The sequence below is a fragment of the Bos indicus x Bos taurus genome, chromosome 28 (genome assembly GCF_003369695.1).
Source record: "Bos indicus x Bos taurus breed Angus x Brahman F1 hybrid chromosome 28, Bos_hybrid_MaternalHap_v2.0, whole genome shotgun sequence".
Classification (NCBI taxonomy): domain Eukaryota; kingdom Metazoa; phylum Chordata; class Mammalia; order Artiodactyla; family Bovidae; genus Bos; species Bos indicus x Bos taurus.
In genome coordinates this window covers 43,125,927-43,148,849 of record NC_040103.1, presented here as the reverse complement: position 1 = coordinate 43,148,849, position 22,923 = coordinate 43,125,927, and the positions used below count along the sequence as shown (strand labels likewise).

At 47.9% G+C, this 22,923-nt stretch overlaps 1 protein-coding gene across 2 annotated transcripts in view; it reads right to left on the bottom strand.

The window, feature by feature from the left end:
* The window catches only part of WDFY4 (WDFY family member 4), a 248,503-nt gene that overhangs the window by 128,070 nt on the left and 97,510 nt on the right, over window positions 1-22,923 (bottom strand). For both annotated transcript variants that reach the window (XM_027530472.1, XM_027530473.1), the window contains 10 exons: window positions 21,605-21,757; window positions 17,743-17,816; window positions 15,047-15,208; window positions 14,368-14,459; window positions 12,257-12,356; window positions 10,021-10,226; window positions 9,067-9,236; window positions 6,954-7,079; window positions 2,829-2,993; window positions 22-225 (listed from right to left, as the gene is read on the bottom strand). In XM_027530472.1, the coding sequence (XP_027386273.1) occupies window positions 22-225; window positions 2,829-2,993; window positions 6,954-7,079; window positions 9,067-9,236; window positions 10,021-10,226; window positions 12,257-12,356; window positions 14,368-14,459; window positions 15,047-15,208; window positions 17,743-17,816; window positions 21,605-21,757 (1,452 nt within the window). The remainder of the gene's footprint in view (window positions 1-21; window positions 226-2,828; window positions 2,994-6,953; window positions 7,080-9,066; window positions 9,237-10,020; window positions 10,227-12,256; window positions 12,357-14,367; window positions 14,460-15,046; window positions 15,209-17,742; window positions 17,817-21,604; window positions 21,758-22,923) is intronic.

Sequence of the window (22,923 nt, the reverse complement as noted above, 5' to 3'; positions counted from 1 at the left end):
ATGATGCCCTTTCTAACCCACCTCCAGGAGCACCTCCAGGGGCACCCACTGCTTGGGGTTTGGAGCCCCAAGCAAGAACTCCCTCAGGAGTAGCTGCATGAATTCCTTCAGCTGTTTCCGGGTGGGATGTGACTCGGCAGGAGCCTGTAGACCCTCCGCAGCGTCGTCACCTTCAGCCTCGGCCTCGGGGCTGCTGGTGCTCTGGGCAGACTCAGTCACGGCCCCCTCAAAGACAGGAGAACACCAGCGTGAGTTGCCTGCCCTGCCCCAAAGCACTCTCATATCTGACACATGCACAGTGGGATTCTCACCAAACCATTAACACGTAAGGAAACAGGCTGCGAGGAGGTAGGCGGGCTCAGAGGTGGCCTGCTGTGACTTCTAAACCTGTGGTGGGCAGAAGCTGGGCACAGAGCTAGAGAGACCAGCAGCACTCAGCGAGTAAGCCCAGGATGTGTGCCGGGCAAGGCATTGCCCTCTTCGGTGCCACAGCTCCCCGTCAGTCTAGTGGTAATGATGGAAAGGAACACGCAGAGATGGGGGAGGATGAGATGAGAAATCCTGCGTGCAGCATGCCTGGCCCTGGCATATGGTCAAGAGAGCTGGTCCCCACCTTTCTGTGGGGTCCTCACCTTACTGCCTGCCAGGCTCTGATGTTGTTGACCCTCAGGTGGAAAGAGAAGTGGGACGAGAGCCAGTCTGACATCCAAGACCCTGAAGTGCCTTGGTCTTCACTTTCTCAGTTTTACATTACAAAAATATTGGGAGATAAATGTGATGGGAGTCATTAGCCCAGATACGTCTGGGAAGACATGGAGATGCTGGGAGGCCAGGTGACACACCCAAGGACATGCGGCCAGGGACTCCTGACTCTTGGCCCATGAACTTTTCATGCAAGTTCATCTGCTGGCACCTCCCTTGGCTCATTCATAAAATTAATGCAGCCATTCTTAATTAAGCTGTAAAATGAATTTAATGGCACCTAGGGAGGTGGTGACTGTATTAATTAGCTCCATGCGGCCTTGGCTGGAAAGATGCCATATAAAATTGTAGCAAATAGAAATCCTTTTGGCCACTTGCCTTCTGCACGAAAACAGGTCTGTCACATGTTCTGTGCAACAAAGGTATTTTGGAGCTGACTTGGAGCTAAAAGGAGGCCAGGAGGTGCTGGGATATGAGTTCTGGCATCAGGGCCTGTCTCATCCACGGTAGACTGGGAGGTGACCTTGGGCCAGCTCTCCCTCAGGTGGGAACCACTGAATATGGGGAGGAAGAACCCTGGGTCAGGCTGCGGTCTGTGGCTACTGGCAGGGAGCTGGCTGGAACTCCGACTCAGCAGATGGTGAGCCTGGCCTGTGGGCATAGAATGGCAGCCCCCCAACTTAAGGCCCTGTCCTCCTCCAGGTGAGCGGAATGGTGAGGGGCAGTCTGTAGAACCATGCTTCCTCCCTGCCTGGCTGGGGTCGCCCAGCTTCTGGGCAGAGGTCCCATCCCCCACCCCCTCCAGTGCTGCCTTTGATCTTTCTTACATCTTTTTTTTTTACTTACTTTTCCAGTATGTTGCTTTAGTTGATAGTAACCCATCAAAACATTTTATCTTTTTGCAAATCTTCTGGTCTTTATAGTTAGTCTTTTTTATTAAAACTAAACACTTAAATTTTGTTAGGTCATGTATTGTTATTTTAAACTGACTGATGGAAACGAATAGGTTTCGGGGTGAGAGACTGAGGTGTAAATCTTGGTTTAGTCACCTATGAATCACATAAGCTGCAGCATGTTTCATCTTCTCGACCCTTTCGACACTTTTGTGAGATGGGTCTCATGGCCCCACTAACCCGGGAGGGAGCTGGTCTGTGGAGCTTCACCTCCCTGAATCTCGCCTCCACCTTTAACATCTCCTGCATCGGGGCTTGTTAGGGGATGTGAAGCACCAGGCTCAGGAGATGGAGGCTGGCACCATGAATACACTTCTAGAAAAGCTTAGCTAAAAGAACATATTCATCCTCTTGGCCGATCAGCAGATAATTATGGAGCAAACATTACTTGCCCTCATTGCGCTTGGTATGACTTCTGGATCCTCTCCTTACCAATATGCCTAACGTATTCCTTTGGTTACAGTTACTGATTTGCAGACAGGAATCGATAATTCACTCTCCTTGGCTGGGTCTCAGCTCCTATTCCACCAAGGCAGGTAATGAGCAGATCTCTGCCCTTCCTTTTCCAGCACCTCGCTTCACGCTGGTCCTCACTTGCTGTTCTTAGCTCCCAGATGCTCCGCGCTCACGAGTCCCCTTGACCGGCTGGGACTGGCTCTTGCTCTCAGACTCACTCATATCTCTTCCCATAGTGTTCTCTACCCGACACTGACCCCTTGTCCTCAAGACCCAGGTGGTCCCTCTGCCCTACCAGCTGGGGCTCAGCAAGCCCTCTGATTGAAAGGCACCATGGCCTGCCAACAGAACCAGGGTCCTGGAAAGAAGACGGGGCCTATGGCAGTCCCACCCCTGGCCTTCCTGGAGTGGAATCTGTGATTTCCTCATGCTTCATGTGTGGGTATTCTATGTAGATCTGGATTTAATCTACCATCAAATTTCTCACTACTGAGATTTCCTGACAACTCAAAAACTTATTGAATCTCAGAGCCAAAAATGAGCTGAAGCTGGACCTCATAAAGAGAAGGAAAACTACCGGAGTTGTTTACTTAGGGTTTTGGCTAGGTTGACTCAAAATGCATTTTCATCCGGGGAGGGGTGTGAAGGCATTTTGTCCTTGAAGGGCGATGATGCTCACCCCTGCTCTCACCGGGGCAAGGCAGAGGTGTGTCTTACCTTCTGGGTTCCCAGGGGGAAGGTGACCGCAGCCAAGGTCTGGAGGAACTCAGGGGCCCGCCAGGCTGGATCCTGGGGGTAGGCGCTGTGCACGAGGCCAAGGAACTGCAGCACACTGGCCGGGAATGTCCGTTCCCAGGCGCTGTCTCCAGAACCTGTCGAGGGCTGTGGACACGCTTCATGAGAGGCAGCATGTGGGGGCATGACTCGGGGCTGCATAGGAGCCAGAGGACTTGAGATCTGGAGAGAAGACCTCCTTTCTGAGCCTCTCAACAAGACGCCTTGTTGCAAGACTCCTAGTAATAATATGACCCCTTTCTTAAGATTGTAGTGAGAATTAAATGAGACATTTTAGTGCTTCAAGCTTATTTTCATAGTGGCTAGTACAGGGTGAATATAGAAGAAGCTGGGAGATAAGGTCAGATATAGAATTTGTTCAGGCATCCCCTGAAGGTGCTTAGGCGAAGCGCCAGGCTGGATCCCGGGGGCAGGGCATCCCCCGAAGGTGCTTAGGCAAAGCACCAGGCTGGATCCCGGGGGCAGGTGCCCCAGAATGAAATATTAATGCTGGACACACATGTTTCCACCGTGCTCTCGCTCTGTGATCCTGCCCGAGTGAGTTAACCTCCACAGTGTCTATATTTGCACAAGGAAGGAAATGCTGTCTGCTCCCAAGGATAGTTGCACACAGCAGAATGGCTAACATCTAGAAGACCAACAATGCTAAACATTGACAAGGACCTGGAGCAACTGGAACCTTCCCAGAATAAGAGCTAGTGAGTGTAAACTGACTCTTCATTTTGGAGACTATTTGGCAATATCCACTAAAACAAATCATGTGCACAGCCTAACCACAATTTCATCCGGGTATATTTCTAACAGAAAGAAGTGTGTATGTCCATCAAAAGATATGTACATAGCAGCTTTATGCATAATATTTCCACATGGAAACAACTCAGAAGGAATAAATGCTGATCCATTATCACAATAAAATACTACTGAACAATTAAAAAAAAAAGGAACTACAAACATATACAACACAAGCGAATTCCTCCTGTATTGAGTGAACTCAGTGGTGTCCGACTCTTTGCGACCCGACGGACTATACAGTCCATGGAAGTCTCCAGGCCAGAATACTGCAGTGGGTAGCCATTCCTTTCTCCGGGGGATCTTCCCAACCCAGGGATCGACCCCAGATCTCCTGCATTGCAAGCAGATTCGAGATGCAAAAGGGTACATACTGTAGGGTTCCATTGACACCAAGCTCAAGGAAGCAAACATATCTATGGTTATCCCTGTGCAAGGGAATAACAGCAAGCAAAGTAAAGTTATAAGCAAGATAAATAAACCGAGAGAGACATTCACTACAATTCTATTTCTGATCTTCTCTTATCCTTTCAGTTTTTGCCTTTTAGATTTTGGTGCTTGTCTATCATATTTGGTAAATGATGCTTTCATGGCAGATAGCTTCACTGAACCAAAGTCTGCCTCTGACTTTGCTTCTGTTATATGTTTGTTAGATCCCAGAAGACTGTTTAAGGGTCACATCTGTTATACAATAGTTAACCGTTTTATGTTTGCTGTTATAAAGTCAATGTTTGGTCTTATTTTTTACTGCTGTCTGCATACTAGGTATTTCCTTCATTTTAAATGCTTTCATGTTATTTCTTTGGTTTGCTTTTTCTAAATAGCATTGATTTAAAAAGTAATAAACTTTCTATGCTGTAAAACAATTTTTTTTCAGCTATCCTCAAATTAACTGCACATTAGGTCTACAACAAAGCCATGAATAAATTTCCCACAGATAGAAAGTGTAAAGATCGCTTGCTCTGACTAGGACAGAAATAAACTGGAAATAAACAACAGCAATTTAAAAAAAAGTTTAACTACATGGACATTGGAAAAAGATGAATCAAAAATATCTCTTTTTTTAATAAAAAATTTCTTTAAATCTGCAACCGCAGAAACTCTAGAAAACAACAAAATTGAAGATGTCAAATATCAAAATTTTAGAACTAGCCAGAAAAAAGTGAAGGGGAATGACATATATACCCAAAGTTGTTCTTTATAAATCCACAAATCTTCAGCTCCTTAAGTAATAGGATGGGCGAGGTAAAGAAAGAGTATGAACTTACAAATTAAGAATAAGAAGAGGAAAATAATCACAAAGAAAATTAAATGAATTAAAGGATACCATTTATGCAACCTGAATACTTGGGAAGATTTTTAAAAATTATCAATTACCTAAACTAGGTCAAGGAGACATTTAAAAGCCTAAGCAAGGTGATAATAGAAAAAAATTCAGGCCGAAGCTGTTTCGTAGGAATGATTTAAATAATATGAGTCATGGATTTAGCATCTTCTTGAATGAAAGAATCTTTTTTAAATAAAACTAGCATAATACTGATATCAAAACCTGACAATGTGTGAAAAAAGAAAACTGAAACCTAATATAACTTATGAACATGACTGCAAAATCATAAATAAAATATTTACAAGCAGAATAAGGAAGTATGCTAAAAGAATAAGAACAGAGTGAGAAAGTGAGATCTTTGCAAGAATGCGAGGAAATCTATTGATTTAATTCATCAGAGGTAACTGGTTAAAAGAAAAAAACATGTAATCATCTAAATACATGCTAAAAGAGTATTTATTTTTGTATTTATTTTTAATTGGAGGATAGTTGCTTTACAATGGTATGGTGTTGGAGTCTACCATACAGCAACACGAATCAGCCATAAGTATATATATATATGTGTGTGTCCCCTCCCTCTTGAGGCTGTGGGGACTGGGCCGAGCACATCTGTACAAGACTGTGGGGTGTGTGTCAAGAGGAGTATATATGTATGATGTCTACTGCGGCCTTCCTGAGAAGGTGAGCACATGAAGTGTTCCTTGACCCAGTATCCCACATCCTGGAGTTTATACCAAGGGGGCCATCAAACCAGAAAGAGCAGACGTGTGCTCAAGAAAGCTCATTACAGACTTTTTATAACAACGAATGTTCTGAGAAACAATATAAATTTCCATCTACAAATAGAGATGATTCCCAACAACAAGTTGGGGGAGAAAAGGCAATAGGAAATATGTGCTTCCCTGGTGGCTCGGGCAGTAAAGAATCTGCCTGCAATGTGGGAGACCTGGGTTCAGTCCCTGGATGGGGAAGATCCCCTGGAGAAGGGAATGGCTATCCACTCCAGTGTGCTGGCCTAGAGAATTCCATGGATAGAGGAGCCTGGCAGGTTACAGTCTGTGGGGTCGCAAAGAGTCAGACCTGACTGGGTGACCAACACTTTCAGGAATTTATGTGGTCTGATTCCCTAGGGCCGTGGTATACTCTTAGGTGTCTGAAAGACATTCTACTAAAGTTCACAGTGGTTATCTCTGGTTGGGTGTGCTTCAGGTGACTTTTACTTTCTACTTTTTTTTTTTTCTTATTTTAAAGGTAATAATGCATCATTTTACAGAAGCAGTTAGGTTTCCACACATATCAAACCTCCAGTTGCCTTTAGAGTCTATAGAATGAAGCCAGAATTTTTCATGTTACCTGGTCCATAGTTAGTCCTGCTTACAAGTCACACGGCCTTTTCCTTCAGTTCTAAAACAACCTCTCCACCCACCTTCAAGGTGGACCTGAAGGCCTGAATCAGAGGCTGTCCGTGTCATGTCTGCATCTGGCAGGCATCTGTCTTCTCTAAGACAGGTCTCTACCTGATGGCTCACTCATGAGAGGCCCACCTGTCCTGGTAGAGGTGCGCTTCTTGAGGGAAGAGGCCCCAGAAGGCAAGGGAACACAGGGCCCCTTTAGCTCTCAAATCAAAGCAGTTGCCCAGAAATGTTCCCTTTGACTGGAGGCCTTAAGTCTCCCAGGGAAGAAAGTCAAATGTTTAAACAAATGGAAAACAGATGTCTTCTGGTAAGAACACATAAACTCCACTGGGGACATTAAAGCTGGGTTTCCCATTGAGCACCTAAGTTATCACCTTGCCTTTTCTATCAAAAGTTTTGAATGATACCTGCAAATTATCAGCACTACGAGAAAGTTGCTGGGAAAAGTCAAGGTTGACTTTTCTGGGCCTGTCTTCCCATCAGAACGCCTCTCAGCATGTGGGGAGCGGCTCTCACCTGGCTCATGGTGGCTTTCAGCATCTCTAGGAGCAGCAGGGCGCCTTCAGTGCACAGCCCTGCCCGGAGGACTTCTTCCCTGTGGTGTTTATGCAAGAGCCACTGAAGCATGGCATCCAGGCTGTCCTGAAAGAGGAGGCAAGGGCTGTAAGAGACCTGGGCTACACACCCAAGAGACTGGCTGTCCATCCAGTATGCCATGTTTCTCTGGGGGCCCCAGTAGCAGCCCAGGTGGCTGGTTCATTAGAGGAATTTCAGCCACTGCTGGAGCATAAGGGAAACGCACACGTCTAAGGTAGGCTGAAGACCCACCAGCAACTGGCATCGGGTCTGACATCAGCAATGCTCAGTCTCCCAATCAACTTTCGTGAATTTTGGTAAATGAGATTGCAGAAAACATGACAAATTCAAAGGCTTTAGGGCAAGGGCAGTCAGAGAGAGCGTGGGGTTGACAAGCAGGACGATCTGACTTTGCTTCTTTAAAAGCTGGGCTCATGCAAGCTATTTAACCTCTTGGCAGTTCAGTCTCCTCTGTGAATTGAAACTTCCATTATCTGCCCCATGGGATTGTTATAAATATCAAGTGAAATAAAATATGTAAAACATCTGTCACAGGTCCTGACATTCAGCAAATGTTTGTTTCCCGAGCCACAGTATGGGAAAAAAACACAAGTATCAGAGTATGTTAAATTCTAAAGTGTGATCTGTAATACTATTAACATATATCAAGATTGAGATAGGTCAAATATAAGGATATGCAAGAAGTGAATTTTTCAGTCCTCGGCAAAGCCGTGCCCCTCCAATGACGTCTATACAGTGCAGTTTAACTCAAGTCTATCAAGACCAAGAAACAATTTCTGGGTCTGTTTATCAGGTGCTCAGGAGGCTGAGCAAGAGGCAGGGTCTGTAATTTGATGTGCTCAGCATCTACGGAGAGAAGCAGCCATAAATGCGCTGGTGCCATACAAGCCGAAGGCGTGATGAGGCCTGAGAGAGAAAGGTTCCCGCTGTCTAGGGGGTCTCAGCCCAAGGTGGCATCTGAGTGGAGAACTGAGGGAAGATAGCTTTCCAGGAAGGTGAGATGGGAGAGGGCTCCTCAAAGGCCCAGGGCAGGCAAGCGCAAAGCAGCTGGTCTTACTGGGGAGGTGACTCGAGGACCACAGCACAAAAGGCCAATAAGAAAGGAAGATGGGCTGGCAGACAAATGAGATCCCGATCAGGGAGGGGCTTGATGCTGCCTGCAGACTCCAAACCCGATCCCACAGGAACAGGAGCCAAAGAAACCTTGGATTCTAGTGACTGAGAAGCTAGTGAGGTGTCCACAATGAGTGGAGACTCCTCTGGAGGAGGACCAGGAGAGCGATAAACAGGACAGCAGTTGGTCAAGAGTGCGAGCCAAGGGGGCAGCTTCCGGCTTTAGGGACATAATTTATCATACTTATGGTCAATGAGGAAAGAATCAGTAGAAAAGGAGATGCTGAAAATATAGAAAAAGGATACTAAGGCATGCAGTCACTTGGGAAAGGCGTGGAAGGAACACAGTTCAGCCTTAAAAAGGTGACCTTTGCCAGCGACAGTGAGAGAAGGTGATAAAGATGACCTTGGAATACACAAGTGATGAAGGTGGAGTCCTGCGGCAATGCTCCTTCGTGGGGGCTTCCATTCTACCGTGATGTAAGTCATCTGAGCAAAGGGTACCTGTGGGCCAGAAGGCTCAGGGCATGTAAGGTTCACACTAGAATGCAGGGGGAGAGCAGGGGCGTTACTAAGGTACAGGGGCATGTTTCTCTGAAGGTGACAGAATGAGGCTCTATGTCTGCGGTGGCAGCAATCCAGCCTCCCCATGTTGCCCCCACCATCATGCGATTTGTCTACCCAGAGGAGAAAAACTTAAAAGTGGAACAAAACAGAGATCTGCTTGGAGGGACAAGGCAGGCAGAGGCTGAGCAAGTCTAGGATATGTGAAGAGCAAGCAAGGAGGTGGGACTGCCAGGGAAGGAAGTGGGTCAGGATGAAAGTTGGGAGGCACAGAGGAAGGTGAGGAGAGTCTTGGGGGACACAGAAGTCAGAAACCCAAGTGTGCCACTCCATCCTGAGATCCCCTGGACCCTACCTTGGGCCCGTCCGTCAGCTCTGTGAGGGGTGTCTGGAGGAAGAAGGTGGACACGATGAGGTAGACTTCTGGAATATGAACATGGTGGGCCAAAAAGTCGCTCAAGACCCGGAACCCAGGAAGCAGGCAGGGGCTCTGGTCAGGCGTTGGAGGATGGCTCTTCAGGTTATCTATTGATCAGGGAGAAGGGCATAAAATCCAGTTGAGAAAAATTGCTTCTGGTCAACATGGGGACTGGGCACAGGAAGGAATCCCCTCCCACCAACCTGTCCTACAGACATGCCAGATGGAAATACGTCATGCATATACAGCACAAGAGTGTGCTCGGTAAGAACTTCTTTTTCTACTTCTGATGTGCTCATTCATTCATTCAAACCCAGATGCTTATCTGGTGCCTACCACCTTAGAGGTAGCAAGACATCTTTGCATAGGCAATAAGAATGTAGTGTTCTGAAAAAATATACAGAACCCCAGGCCTTCATCAGCTATTTACAATGTGGTGGGAGGATCAGACATTACAGAATTAAATACCTAAATAAAAATATGCTTGTAAACTATGATAAACCGCTCCCCCACCAAAAAAAAGAAAGAAAGAAAATGTAACAGAGGTGCTCTAATTGACGTGGGACCTTCCTCTCCTGGAGGAAGTGACATAAAATCGAGACCTAAAGGATGAATCCACATCAGCCCAGAGAGCCGTGCTGGTGTTGAGGGCTGGGGAAGCACCTCTGCAAGAAGGAAAGAGTTAAGGAGACTTTGAGGAGTGGAAAGAAGTCCCCAGCATCTGAAGAGCAGTGAGGCCATGTGGGGAGGAGTCTGAAAAAGGAAGTCAGAGGTGGGGGAAGGGGTCAAGGTCAAGGTCACGCTACAGCAGGCAGTGTGAAGGCCCCTTAGTCCCGGCAGGCCCTCATCCCCAGGTGGCACCCTGTCTCCTGGAGAGCGCCGCACACTCACCCATCACGATGTCCATGCCCTCGGAGCTGCGTTCCACCCAGGAGCCTGCAGGCAGGCCGTCTTTAAATCGCCCTCGGAGGGAGGGGCTTGACAAAAAGTGCAGCAGCAGCTTCAAGCCCAGCACCACTGTGCTGGGGTGCATGTGGCCCTGCACGAAGAGCAGGAACCAGTCGGACCCCAGGTTCAGAAACATCTCTTCCTTTGTCCTGGTGGGAAGGGGGTCAATAAATGCTATAAATTATCTCTCAGCCCATAAGCAAACAACATGTCCAGAAAATACAAATAACATCCAGCTTCATCAGGCGCCCAGGAGAGGCAGGTTAAGGGTAACATCTGGACATCACTCAGCAAAGTATATATTACATTTTAAAAGATCGGTAATGTTGGCAAGGCTGCTGTGAAAGAGGTGAATTTGCCTATTAATGGCTGAAGCGTAAGTTGGCCAAAGCTTTTGAAAGCAACTGGAAACCATGTACCAAATGATAAAGCCCTGCTCACTACTATTCAAGCTTACACAGTGTCTGACCGGCCACTCACTAATGACATCAATGTAGTCGCATAAAACACATCATTGTTACTTAATTCCCTTTTAAAATACACTGTTCAGAATTAGTCTTAATGGAATAGCACATTATTTATGCATCTTTATTGGTTTAGACAAAAAAAAAATGTTTAACTGTCACTTTCAATAATGAACTTTTAAACGATGTGTCTAGAGAACACAGACTTGCTAGAGGGAAATGGAGGACAGAGAGACGGGAGCCGATGCTCAGGGGCAATTGTTCAGCAAAACCTGAGGTTCCTGAGAGCCAGGAAAGGGTCCATCCTGGCTGGGCAGCAGTCTCAGCGCCAGTTGCCAGATTAGGTGAGGTGAGGGCATGGCCACTGAAACTAGGAGTCAAGAGATGGTCCTCTCTTTTAGCCATGACTTCATTTAGTAATTGGATGACTGGTGAGCTCTGATCATCTTCCCTCATTATGACGATGAAGAGGATGATGGAAGTGACTGTGGTGGTGGTGATGGTGAGAGTAGTTAGCTGTTAGAGTTTATACCATAGCCCAGGCACCATGCTCAGAGTTATCCACCTATTAATTTCTATCTATGGCAGCTATTTCTATCTATCTATTTTATTTTCACAAAGATGAGTAGAAGAGAGACATAGAGGGCTTAGGTCACCTCCCTAAGGTCCCTGAGGGCAGAGCTGGGATTTGAACCCAGGAGGTGAAGTTGTCAGAGCCCAAGTGCTTAAGCACTACATTACATTCCTTTTCAAAAAGGTGAAAAGGTAGAGACTAGCTCATCTCCCTGGGTCAGGAAGATCCTCCAGAGGAGGGCATGGCAACCTGCTCCAGTATTCTTGCCTGGAGAATCCCATGGACAGAGCAGCCTGGCAGGCTGCAGTCCATTGGGTCGCACAGAGTCCGACACGACTGAAGCGACTCCACACGCATGCAGCTCACCTCCAAGGCATCTTCCAGTTCTGCCATGCACTGATTCTAGAAATCTAGAGACCGTTAAAGCACTTTGTACAAGGCTGATTTACTGAGGGGTAACTCCCCACCTCGATGCCTCCCTGTCCAAACCACACACACACTAAAAGGTCAGCTTAGTGAGAGTAGGGTCTGGACTGACCTTTTCAGCGTGGCGTTCTCAGAAGGAGGAACAGTGTCTGGCACACAGTAGGTACTCAACAAATAGCTATTGAATCAGTGACCCCAGAGCCGAGATAAAGCAGGTGGTCCAACAGAGTTAATGGAATTTTATGACTGCATGTTGTTTTGAAAGTTAACTGAAGGCAGATACTTCTTTTTCCAACTTGGAAAAATAACTGAAAGACTAACAGTAAGTAGCAGAAGAATTTGGCAAGCCTTTTCCATGATAGATGCTATTTAGGCTAACCATTTCTCCATTCCATTGTCTGCCAAGTACAGGACATCAAAATCAGTGATTATCACAACTGCCAAGACAATAACAATTACACTTCAGCGATGGTGACAGGAAGAGTTTATTGTAATGAAACCAAATCTGCTTTGAGTTACTCATGCCCATTTAACATTTGCATCAGAATGTCTTAGGGCAAGGTCTGCTTTATTGGGTGGAGAGAATATAATTTTCTTTCTGACTAGTGCAGAAAACCAACTCAGAGATGCTAAACTTTTCATTAAGTAAAGGTCTTAATACTGCACCCTGTATGAAGCAGCCTTGTGGCAAATCACTCTTTCTGGAACTACTTACTCAGAGGACAGATGAAGTTGGGAAGAAGATATTACGCTGAGCAGCATCTCCAGCAACTGGTTTCTGAGCCAGATTGTCTTTCCAGATGTTTGGCTTCCAGCTACAAAAAATAAAATAAAATGGAGATTTGAGAGAAAACGGATGTAAAGAGACATAATATTTGCTGCAGTAGGCAATCATATTCACCAAATGCTTAGTTCTCCCAGGAGTTGAGACATGCATGGGACTTGAAATTTTGGCTTTCAATTCTAGATTTCCATTTAATGCTTTAAAAGAATTTCTGGAAATGTTTCTAAAGTTTCCTTTAATTAGAGATGTTTTTGATGCTCCCCATAGCCTGCCCCCCACCCCAAAAAAATCCTAAAAATGATAGGGTCAAATTTTTCTTCCAGTAGGAAGAGTTTTAACATTTTCATGGACTGTAACATTTCCTGAGCACCTACTATGTGCTGGGCATTATGCAAGGCAGTGGGAGCAGAGTGGTGAAGATTATTGTGCTCAATCTGGGTCCCTGCCCTAGTCCAGGGCTTTTGCACGTCTATGCTGCACTAAAAAACAGAGTTTGCAGCAAGATTACTTCTGAAGCATTACTATGACCTTGAAGGACATGTAAATACTGTCTTTGTAGATATTTAGCGAGACGAAAGTTTTAGAATGGAGTCCCCACGAGAAGGAGGGCTGACTGCACAGTATGCTGCTGCTGCTGCTAAGTCGCTTCAGTCATGTCCGACTCTGCGACCCCATGGACGGCAGCCCACTAGGCTCCTCTGTCCCTGGGATTCTCCAGGCAAGAACACTGGAGTGGGTTGCCATTTCCTTCTCCAATGCATGAAAGTGAAAAGTGAAAGTGAAGTCGCTCAGTCGTGCCCAATTCTTAGCGACCCCATGGACTGCAGCCTACCAGGCTCCTCCGTCCATGGGATTTTCCAGGCAAGAGTACTGGAGTGGGGTGCCGTTGCCTTCTCCGGACTGCACAGTATACTGTTAGCTGATTATCCATTCATGTAGCCCCTTGGTCGGCCAGTTAGTTTACCACCAATTTAGGGCACACAGCATGCTGTAGAAATATAACTGATGAGGCAGCTTGGAGAAATGGAGTCAGAGTACCCTCTATCTGGATTCTGGCCCCTTCTCTCTTTAAGGTCATAGTCTCTGAGTCTCTGTTTTCTCATCTACAAAATGGGAATAGCAATTCCTACTTCTCAGGCTTGATCTAAGGATAAGAGAGAATTTATCTGGATTGAGTGACATTAGCCAAGAGAATCTTTAGTGATAAGAGTGTTCTCTCTCTGCCCTGTCTGATGCAGTAACCACTAGCTCCACATGGTTATTCAGCACTTGGAACACGGCTAGTGTGACTGAGGAACTGAACTTTTAGCCGCATTTCATTTCAATAAATTTAATTTAAATGGCTACACGTGGTTAGAGGCTCCCATCTTGGACAGAGGAGGCCCGGGACAAAGCAGTCAGTAATGGTCCCCTTCGCGTCTGCCCCTAGCAGAGGGAGTTCAGAACCTGATGCCGCTGCTGTTCTGAATCTGGTTGAGGAGAGAGAGACTCAAAGAAACAAATCACAAGCCTTTGCATGAGAGTAAGCACAAGGACTCTAGCAGCCTAGAGAAGGTGACCTAGTCTGGCCTGTGGGACTGGGAATGGCTGGCCTGGTGGGGTGAGGTGGGGTGGGGTGGGGCAGGGGAGTGACCCTGCAGAGGGACCCGCAGGGCCGAGCGCGGTGGACGGCAGACCCTCACACGTTAGAATGTGTCAGCACTGCAGAGCGCTGAAGCCGGGGCTCGCCAAGGGAGTGAGGCAGAGACTGGGGCGTGAAGGCGCCCTCCTGTGATATACGGGGAGCTGTTATCCCGCAGGACTTGGAAGCCATTCCAGGTTGTGAAGGAAGAACACATGATTTGTTTTTATTTGTGGCTCTAATCATATAGCTGTGACCTCGGAAGATGGCACCCGGGAACAGCAACTCGGTTTTCTGTGGGCACCCCCCCTCCCTTCCTGCAGCCTAGCACTCAAACTGGGCCCACGGCATGTGCCTGTCAGGGCTGCTGTGGGTGTCGCCCTGCTGCCATCAGACTGGCACCTGGGAAAGGTCTTCTCACCGGGCAGGGAAGGGTCCGGGGCTCTGTCCACACAGATCTGCTTCTCGTTCAACGACGAAGGCTTGAGGGTGTACACCACAAACAGAGCGATTCTGAGGCAGAAAGAGAGGGACACACTCAGCTGTGGGCTTGGCCCGTGTCTCCTGAGCACCCATGAAGGTTTTCTACACAGAATCACCCAAATGCGGCTTCAAGGGAGGACTTGAGGGGGAATCGTGTTACTCTGTGATCAGTGTGATCTTTCCAGAGACTTCTCCAATCTGTCAGGATTCATCAGAGAAGCTGACTCTGGCTCTGCCAGGTCAATACGACAGACATGGCTGAGGACACAACAGCTGAAATGTCCCATCTGCTGGGAAGTCTGCAGGAGGCCGGCGTGTTGGGTCACTGGCTGGTGAGGATGGCCGGGCGCATGGAAATTCTGGGGTTCTTGGGAGGTGTGTCTGAGCACCAGGGAGCAGTGAACCCACAACCCTGCTGAGGAGTCCAGGGGACCCTCCCCTTTTTTCAAGCCATGAACAGAGAAAATGTTTCTAGGAGGTTCCAGGGAAATAGAACCTGCTGCTGCATTGAAGGGCAGTGCTGCTGAGCTGAGTGTGGTAAGGAGAGAGCTGGGGTCTAGTTCCCTCATGAAGCAGCCCTGATGCTCCGCCCTCTCCCCGGGGAGCTGGCACGATACCTAAGCAGGTCCTGGAGGCTGAAGTGGCCCCGAAGCTGACAGCCCAGGATGGCAATGACGGTGCGCATCTTGGAGGGCGTGAGGCCTGGCTCGTTGAAGAGGAAGACGAGCTTGGGAATAAGCTGTGCCTGGTGAGCGACTTCAGCGTTCCGGGGTCCTTCCCTGGTGAGCCCAGGAGAGAGGCAGTGAAAGCTTTTACTGGAATGAACCAAATTTGCTGTGTTTCTGCTAAAAAGGTTCCACAGTCTGGGTTTGCTCCATGGCCCTCTGGCTCTCATGCTCTCCTGGCAACTCGTCAAAATGCTGCCAGACACCCATCGAATATGTGTCTGCCCAGTGCCCCAGTCGCTTGGGGGTGAGCCTCCCATGCCCTTCCACCCCCACCGGAAACTGCCTTCAAAACAACCACCAGTTATTGACTTTTAAATTCCAAGCCTCAGGGAAAACTAATGCTGGTCTCAAAAAACTCCGAACAAAGAGAGCAGACTGGAGCACAACCACGGAGCACTTCCCAACAGCCGGCACCGGGCCTCAGCCAGCCCCTCAGCCTGCGTGTCTTCCTGCTCGCCCCAAACCACAAAGTGGATGAACGTGCCTCCAAGAGTCAAAGGGGAGAGAGACAGGATTCAAGTCTCCGCACCCCCTCCTCAGGATAATCGCAAACACAATTTCCTGTAAATTCTACTCCCTCAAAGAAAACAGCTCCCAGGGTGAGTGTCCGTCTCTTAGAAAACAACAGGTACAGAAAGACAGTGGAAAGGGGGAAAGAAAAGAAACTGGAGGCGAAAGAATGTGGATGGATTGCTCCTTCTTGAGCTGTCTTCACTACTGCTGTGTTGAACTCTGCCAAGCCCCATACCCCTGATACACAGAAGAGGTAGAACCAGCCAAGTCTGTGTGTGGCTTGCACTCGTGGGTTCAATGGGAAGACGTGCATTCAGCACCTGTAAGTACCCAATGTCCTTTGTGCTCTCATCACAGCACTGAGCAGCCTGCTTTCTGCATTCCTTCTCCACAGGGCTGTGTCTTGTCCTTCCCTGAACCTCCAGCACTACGAAGTGGTATGGAATGGAGTGGGTTATAATAGTCAATCATGAGTGGATGAATGAAAGGGTGGTTGCAAACACCTTCAAACACTAAGGTGCTAATGATCACTAGAACAGCTGATCTGTAAGGAATCAGATGGAGGTGGATGTGAACAGCCCGCTGTATAAGGAAGGAGGTGGGTTGATTGACTGGCTTCCCTGCCTCCCTTCTCCCTTATTCTGATCACAGTCCCTGGTTTTCTTTGGGACTTACCTCTTTCTAACTCTCCTCCACCTGCTCCAGAGGGCAAGAGATGCTCCTGGCCTGGTCACATGACCTAAGATGGCCCGTGAGACTCTATCCCTACTGCTAGGAGTATTGAGTGAAAAAGAAGCCCTGTCTGCTGACTGTGCAGAGCCGCGGACACTCTATGAAGTTGCCCAGCCAGAACGAAGCCAGCATGGAAGAAAGCACAGACAAGACTGGGGTAGATCTCAGATAAAGTAATGTAAGCATCATCCAGACACCATGTGAAGATCTGACTCTGTCAACTGTATGAGCCAATAAATGTCCCCTTTCTCTGCTTTCCTTTTCACCCTCTATTTCTTCCTTTTTAATTTGGTTTGAGTTCTATTTCTGCCATTTGCTATCAAAAGAGCCTTGACTAATTCAAAAAGTAACAATGTGATGGCATTTGGAGAGAGGCCTTTGAGAGATGCTTGGGTTATGAGGGTGAAGCCTTCATGAATGGAATTAGTGCCCTTATAAAAGAGACCTTGGAGGGCTCCCTTACCCCTCTGCCACTGAGCTGGTAGTGAGAAGATGGCAAACCATGAACCACGAAGCAGGTCCCCACCAGACACTGGATCTGCCAGAGCCTGATCTTAGATTTCCAGCCTCCAAAACTGTGAGAGATAGACTTCTGTGGCCTGTCAGTCCCCTAGGCTATGGCTTCCATTGGAAGCAAAGCTATGACCAACCTAGATGCATATTAAAAAGCAGAGACATTACTTTGCCAACAAAGGTCCGTCTAGTCAAGGCTACGGTTTTTCCAGTAGTCATGTATGGATGTGAGAGCTGGACCACAAAGAAAGCTGAATACTGAAGAATTGATGCTTTTGAATTATGGTATTGGAGAAGACTCTTGAGAGTCCCTTGGACTGCAAGATCAAACCAGTCCATCCTAAAGGAGACCAGTTCTGAATATTCATTGGAAGGACTGATGCTAAAGCTGAAGCTCCAGTACTTTGGCCACCTGATGCAAAGAGCTGACTCATTTGAAAAGACCCTGATGCTGGGAAAGATTGAAGGCAGGAGGAGAAGGGGAGGACAGAGGATGAGATGGTTGGGTGGCATCACCGACTCGATGTACATGAGTTTGAGCAAGCTCCAGGAGTTGGTGATGGATAGGAAAGCCTGGCGTGCTGCAGTCCATGGGGTCACAAAGAGTCAGACATGACTGAGTAACTGAACTGAACTGAACTAGCCTATGGTATTTTTTGTTACAGCGGCTGAATAGACTAAGACAGACATGCTGCCCCCTGAGACCTCATGCTCTGGGAACAGGAGAAGTTCATAGTTACTGAGCAACTGGCTGTCCTGTCCTCCTAGTTTCTATTCCTGGCATGAAACTTTAGCTGTAACCCCCAGGCTGCCAAAGCCCAGCCTACCTTGTTGACTGAAGGATTTCCACTAGATGGGAAAAGAGAGAGAGCTCCAAATTGTCGGCAGCATTCATCCAGAGCTGGAAGACAGAACACAATGAAATCAAGTGTGTGAAGGGAAGGGTTGCCAGGCAGTGTGAACTGGTGAGGTGCTGGGTGTGGTCTTCTTTGGCTTGGAATCACTAACACAGCTTACCAGCTCCGGAATCATACCAGTTCTCCTGACCGCTAGAAGATATAGAGGGCACCACCGCCAGGAGAAAGTGCAAACACCGCTCCTGTCTTTCCCATCTCTGCTGCTGTCTGGAGCTTTGCTGTGGGTCCTGATTCAAACCAAGGACGCCTACAGCAACCATCTTCTATATGTGTCCCACCCTGGGCCTCACAGCCTGTGCATCGACACACCAAATGCATGTCATTCTCATTGGATCCTACTATACAAGGCAAATATCAGTGTTCCCAATTAAGAGAGGAGAAAATAGAGGGTAAGACAGACCTTTGAGAGACAGGTCCCTTATCACCAACAAGTCATTGAACTGGAACTAGGAGCTGAGTCTCACCTCTCAGGTTTTATACTGCAGCAACTATGCAAAGAGTCTCAAAAAAAAAAAAGGAGTCGCAAAGAGTCGGACACGACTGAGCGACTGAACTGAACTGAGCCATGCATTCGGCTTGTGCGTGCAATTTCTTCAGGTCCCCTATCTATAGAACCTGTAGCTCCTATGCAACAGAATTGTGAATGACACACACTTGTGAAATGCACTGAGATTCTGCGAGTGAAGTTTATCACTCGGATTATTTTCTTTATTGTAAACAAAATGCAGTTGCTCCCCTTTCTTCTGGGGCAAAGGTGAGAGCGTGCGTTCATTCTTATTTCTATTAATACTTTCTTTAGAGAGCTCTACTATTCTCATCTAAATGATGGCACTTCCTAAGTCCCAGAATCTAGAAAGTTCAGATGTGGGAGTTTAAGAGTACACTCTTATAGCAGCAAAAAGAGCTCACACACAAATGGTACCATTTGCTGGAGGCAAGAAGCGTCGCACAAAGTCCTAAAACCAAGTCATTATCTGCATTTAGTAGATAAGAACCGTGAGGCTCAGAGAGACTGAGCACCTTGTCTGGCGCCCACGGTTTCTAATTGGCAGAGACTGGCTTCAAAGCCTGGTCTGTCTGACCATGGAGCCCACTCTCTTTCCTTCTTGCTGTGTTCCCCCACAGGCATCTCCTGCAGACAGTGACTCAGAGAGTCAATAATCAACCTCACTTGAACCAAGCAAGCAGTCATGGCTCCATCCATTTACTTATGGGGGAAAGTGGAACAACCTCAGTGGCTCTAAGTTTATTATGAAGGCAGAGTCTGTCCCTCTCCAGTCCCCAAGGCTCAGCATCATACATGCCACTTAGTGACCTCTTAATAAGGATCCACTCCCTTTTTTAAAAGAATGAATACAAAGTAAACCAAAATAAGACAAGTGGATTACTCTTAAGCCAAAAACAGCCTGTCATATTTCCAGCCCCCGAAAGCACACTCACTGCCAGCTACACACAGAGGTAGGGCAGCTGTCACTTGAGAGAGTTGGTGTCGATAAATGTGGCTCCTGGGAAGGTAGAGGTAACCAGACACAGCACCCCAACATTCTCAAGAGGATGCCAAGAGCTTTGCATACTTGAATTCACACACATTCACTCATGAAGGCAGTCCCTGAATAAATGATACATCAGGCTCCGTGTTGGGAACTGGGGGAGCTGAGAAAGTAACACAGATATCCTGTGTTCTGCTCCAGAGCTTTAGAAAAATAACAGATTGTCCCAGCACACTTGAGGCCACCCAGCTCTTTTAGAAATTATGTAATACCAACTGTCTGAATTTTGGAAAACATGCATAACTGAATCTTTTGGTTGTTATTCTGTGTCACAGAACCCCTGTACTAAAGACTGTATTAAGATGTCTGTATTAAATTAGTTTGAATTTCAAATGAATAATGTGTCAAATTCTGCTCTCTCCCCACCCCTAGGACGACCTCAGTCTCAGAAAGGGGTGGCCTTTTCTGAGGCCACAGGCCTAAGGCGTGCATGACTTCAACTTCCTGTCCCTTTCGGCTTCTCAGTGCCCTGCCCCTCCCTGCCACAAACCAGTCATCAGGGATCTGCCCCTTCCATTGTAACCTGCTCTCTGCTCCCCAAACCTTCCCTCCCCATGAAGGACTTGTCCCATCAACAGCTGATTCCTACACTGGCACTTTAGATGCCCCTTCCCACTGCTCAAGTCTCCTACGTTCTGAAACACTCTTTTTCTCTTCCTCAAAAACCCACTGACTGTCTCCTTCCAGCCTCCTCCCCGCTCCTCACCTCACTTCCAACTCCACCATTTACTCTTCCCTGGGCCTGTCCGTGACCTCCAAACACAACAGACACATCCCTGCCCTGACTTCACTTGATGTACCCAGCTCTGGGGAAATCCTTCTTCTTTTAAAAATCCTCTCCTCTCAATCTTTTAAAAATGTTATGTCATTTCATTGGTTTATTGTGGATTTTTTAAGCATCTTTTCTGCTTGCTTTTATTAGTTGCCTATTTTCTTAACCCCAGTGTGAAAAGCACCAGCTCAGCTGAGGGGCTGGTTTATTCAGGGAGGGGACGGGTGGTGCCCATGGTGGTTCCAGGAGCAGGCAGTGGGGGCCCGGTGGGTTCCTGTGTGGGTAATTCCTGGGCTGGGCTGGTGGCAATGATATAGAGGAGCCAAGATGCCTGAGCACGGCCATGGCATTTTAGAAGGGGCAGCAGTGTGGTCAAGGCATGCTGACTTGTTTGCCAGGGTGGTGAGGCTATTTTGCATACCCGCTTCCTGCTGTGCACTGGGAGCCCATATCCCAGGTCTAGTTGGCTTCCCCAACAATCCTTGCATCAATCTCCAGATCCAGGAGGAGAAGGGGATGACAAAAGATGAGATGTTTGGATGGCATCACTGACTCAATGGACATGAGTTTGAGCAAGCTCCAGGAGATGGTGAAGGACAGGGAAGCCTCAAGTGTTACAGTCCATGGGGTTGCAAAGAGTCACCTCTACCTGCAGTAACATCGCTGCAGGTGCCCCAAGCCACCTGCTCTCAAATGCCTGTGGTTGTTCTCATCCCTACATGTGAACAAATGGCATCCACCCCACCAGGAACATTCCCCCACTGAACATGTTCTGCCAAACTCAGCCCCAGAGCCCTGATTCACAAGCTGAGCTGACTGTCCCCTCTTCACACTCCCCAGAGGCCCTTTCCCCACTCACTGGCATCCAGCACATTGTAGCATCAGCTACATCCTATCCCGGGCCCAGATGGCTGTGTGTGGGAGCTGTGTCCTGGTTATCACCATGCCTCCAGAACACACCAGAGTGTGACCATCACTCAATAAATGATGCTTTGTGAAGGGATCTACCCAAAGGTCTGCCCGATGCTCCTCACTCAGCCTCCTGTGTGCCGTACGGCTCTCTCACTCCTTCCTTTACAGGAGCATTTCTAAGCGTCATCCACAGGAATTGGTATGCTTTAATACCCTCTTATGTACGGAAGCCTACAGTTTTAAAATCTTTCCCCAGATAGTAGCGGATTTGACTCCCGCACCAGCCTGTGAGGGAGAGACGATGGTCTCCCTTTCACACAGGAGAAGACTCAAACTCAGAGAAGTCAAGGGACTTGTCTGAGGCCACACAGCCTATTGGTGGTAGAAGTTAATTATAAAGCAGGGCCTCTGAGCTCCACAGCCTCTGTGGTTTTCTCTCTCACTACCACCTTGAGCATGGAGGAAGCAGATCCGCTGGGTTTAGATGAGGCTCCAGGTTTTCTGTAACTTTAGGGCTAGCGACCAACCTCCAGTTTACCTCGAAATTGCAGAGGATGTGCTGAAAGACACCAACGTTGGTGATTACGGAGGGTCCAAAGCCCAGTTCTGCAGTGCCAGTGATAGACAGGATCAGCTGAAAAATGCGATGGTTCAGAAAAGAGGTCTTTTTCCTCAGGAGAAATGCCATTATCTGCAAAGATTAAAGCACAAAGCGATTTCCTAGTGAATGCGTCATCAGGACTCTCTCCCCCTCGCCTACCTGCTCCTGCCATGAGCGCGTCATCAGGACTCTCTCTCCCTCGCCTACTTGCTCCTGCCAGTACCCTTTGTCCGCCCAGTCTGGAAACTCTCTGCTCTCTGGGACGACCTCCTCCACCGCCTTTCTCTCAGAAGGAAAGCAGACGCCAGCCTCTGCAGCTGCTTCCCCGCAGTGTCCACTTTTCTGTGCTCATGTGGCGTCACCTCTCACTGTGAGCCCCGGCCCCTTCCTGAATTTTCCACATTTCCGGGACGCCACTCTCTGCCGGTTTCCTTCCACCTTTCTGTGCTTTTCTCGTTTTCCTTTACGGGGTCCTACATTCATAACCACCACACAGCTGCTGCTGTATCACTAGGCAGCCACCATCTGCCCACAAACCCAGTTCCGTCAGCTCCACTCCAGGCTGCTGCCACCAGATGTGCCATTCTGCTGTGCCAGGCCCCGGAAACTGGCAACACGCAGGCATCCAGTCCAGTGTCCAGGCACGGGAACCCCAGTGGCCCACACTCATCTCACAGACTGACTAGGTGGATCTAACCTAGCCTCCTGTCTCTGTTGACCTCAGTAGCACGAAAGTCAGGCTGCCCTACCATCCACTTGTATCTGGGTCCTCACCCACTTCATTGAGATTCTCAGCTCAGCTCATTCACAGCTCAATTCCCCACTCCTGGATCTAAGAGTCCACCCTTCTCCCCGTCCTCTCAGACACTCTCCAGTGGGTCATCCGGAAGTCTTATTCGTTGTTATGGGCTGGCTGTTTGTTCTTCCCAAACTCCATATGATGAAACCCTAGTCCCCAGTGTGATGGTATTTGGAGGCAGGTCTTTTAGGAAATAATTAGCATTGGATGAAGGCATGAGGGTGGAGCCCTCACAGATGGGATTCAGTTCAGTTCAGTCTCTCAGTCGTGTCCAACTCTTTGTGACCCCATGATTCACAGCACGCCAGGCTTCCCTGTCCATCACAAACTCCCGGAGTTCACTCAGACTCACGTCCATCGAGTCAGTGATGGCATCCAGCCATCTCATCCTCTGTCGTCCCCTTCTCCTCCTGCCCCCAATCCCTCCCAGCAACAGAGTCTTTTCCAATGAGTCAAC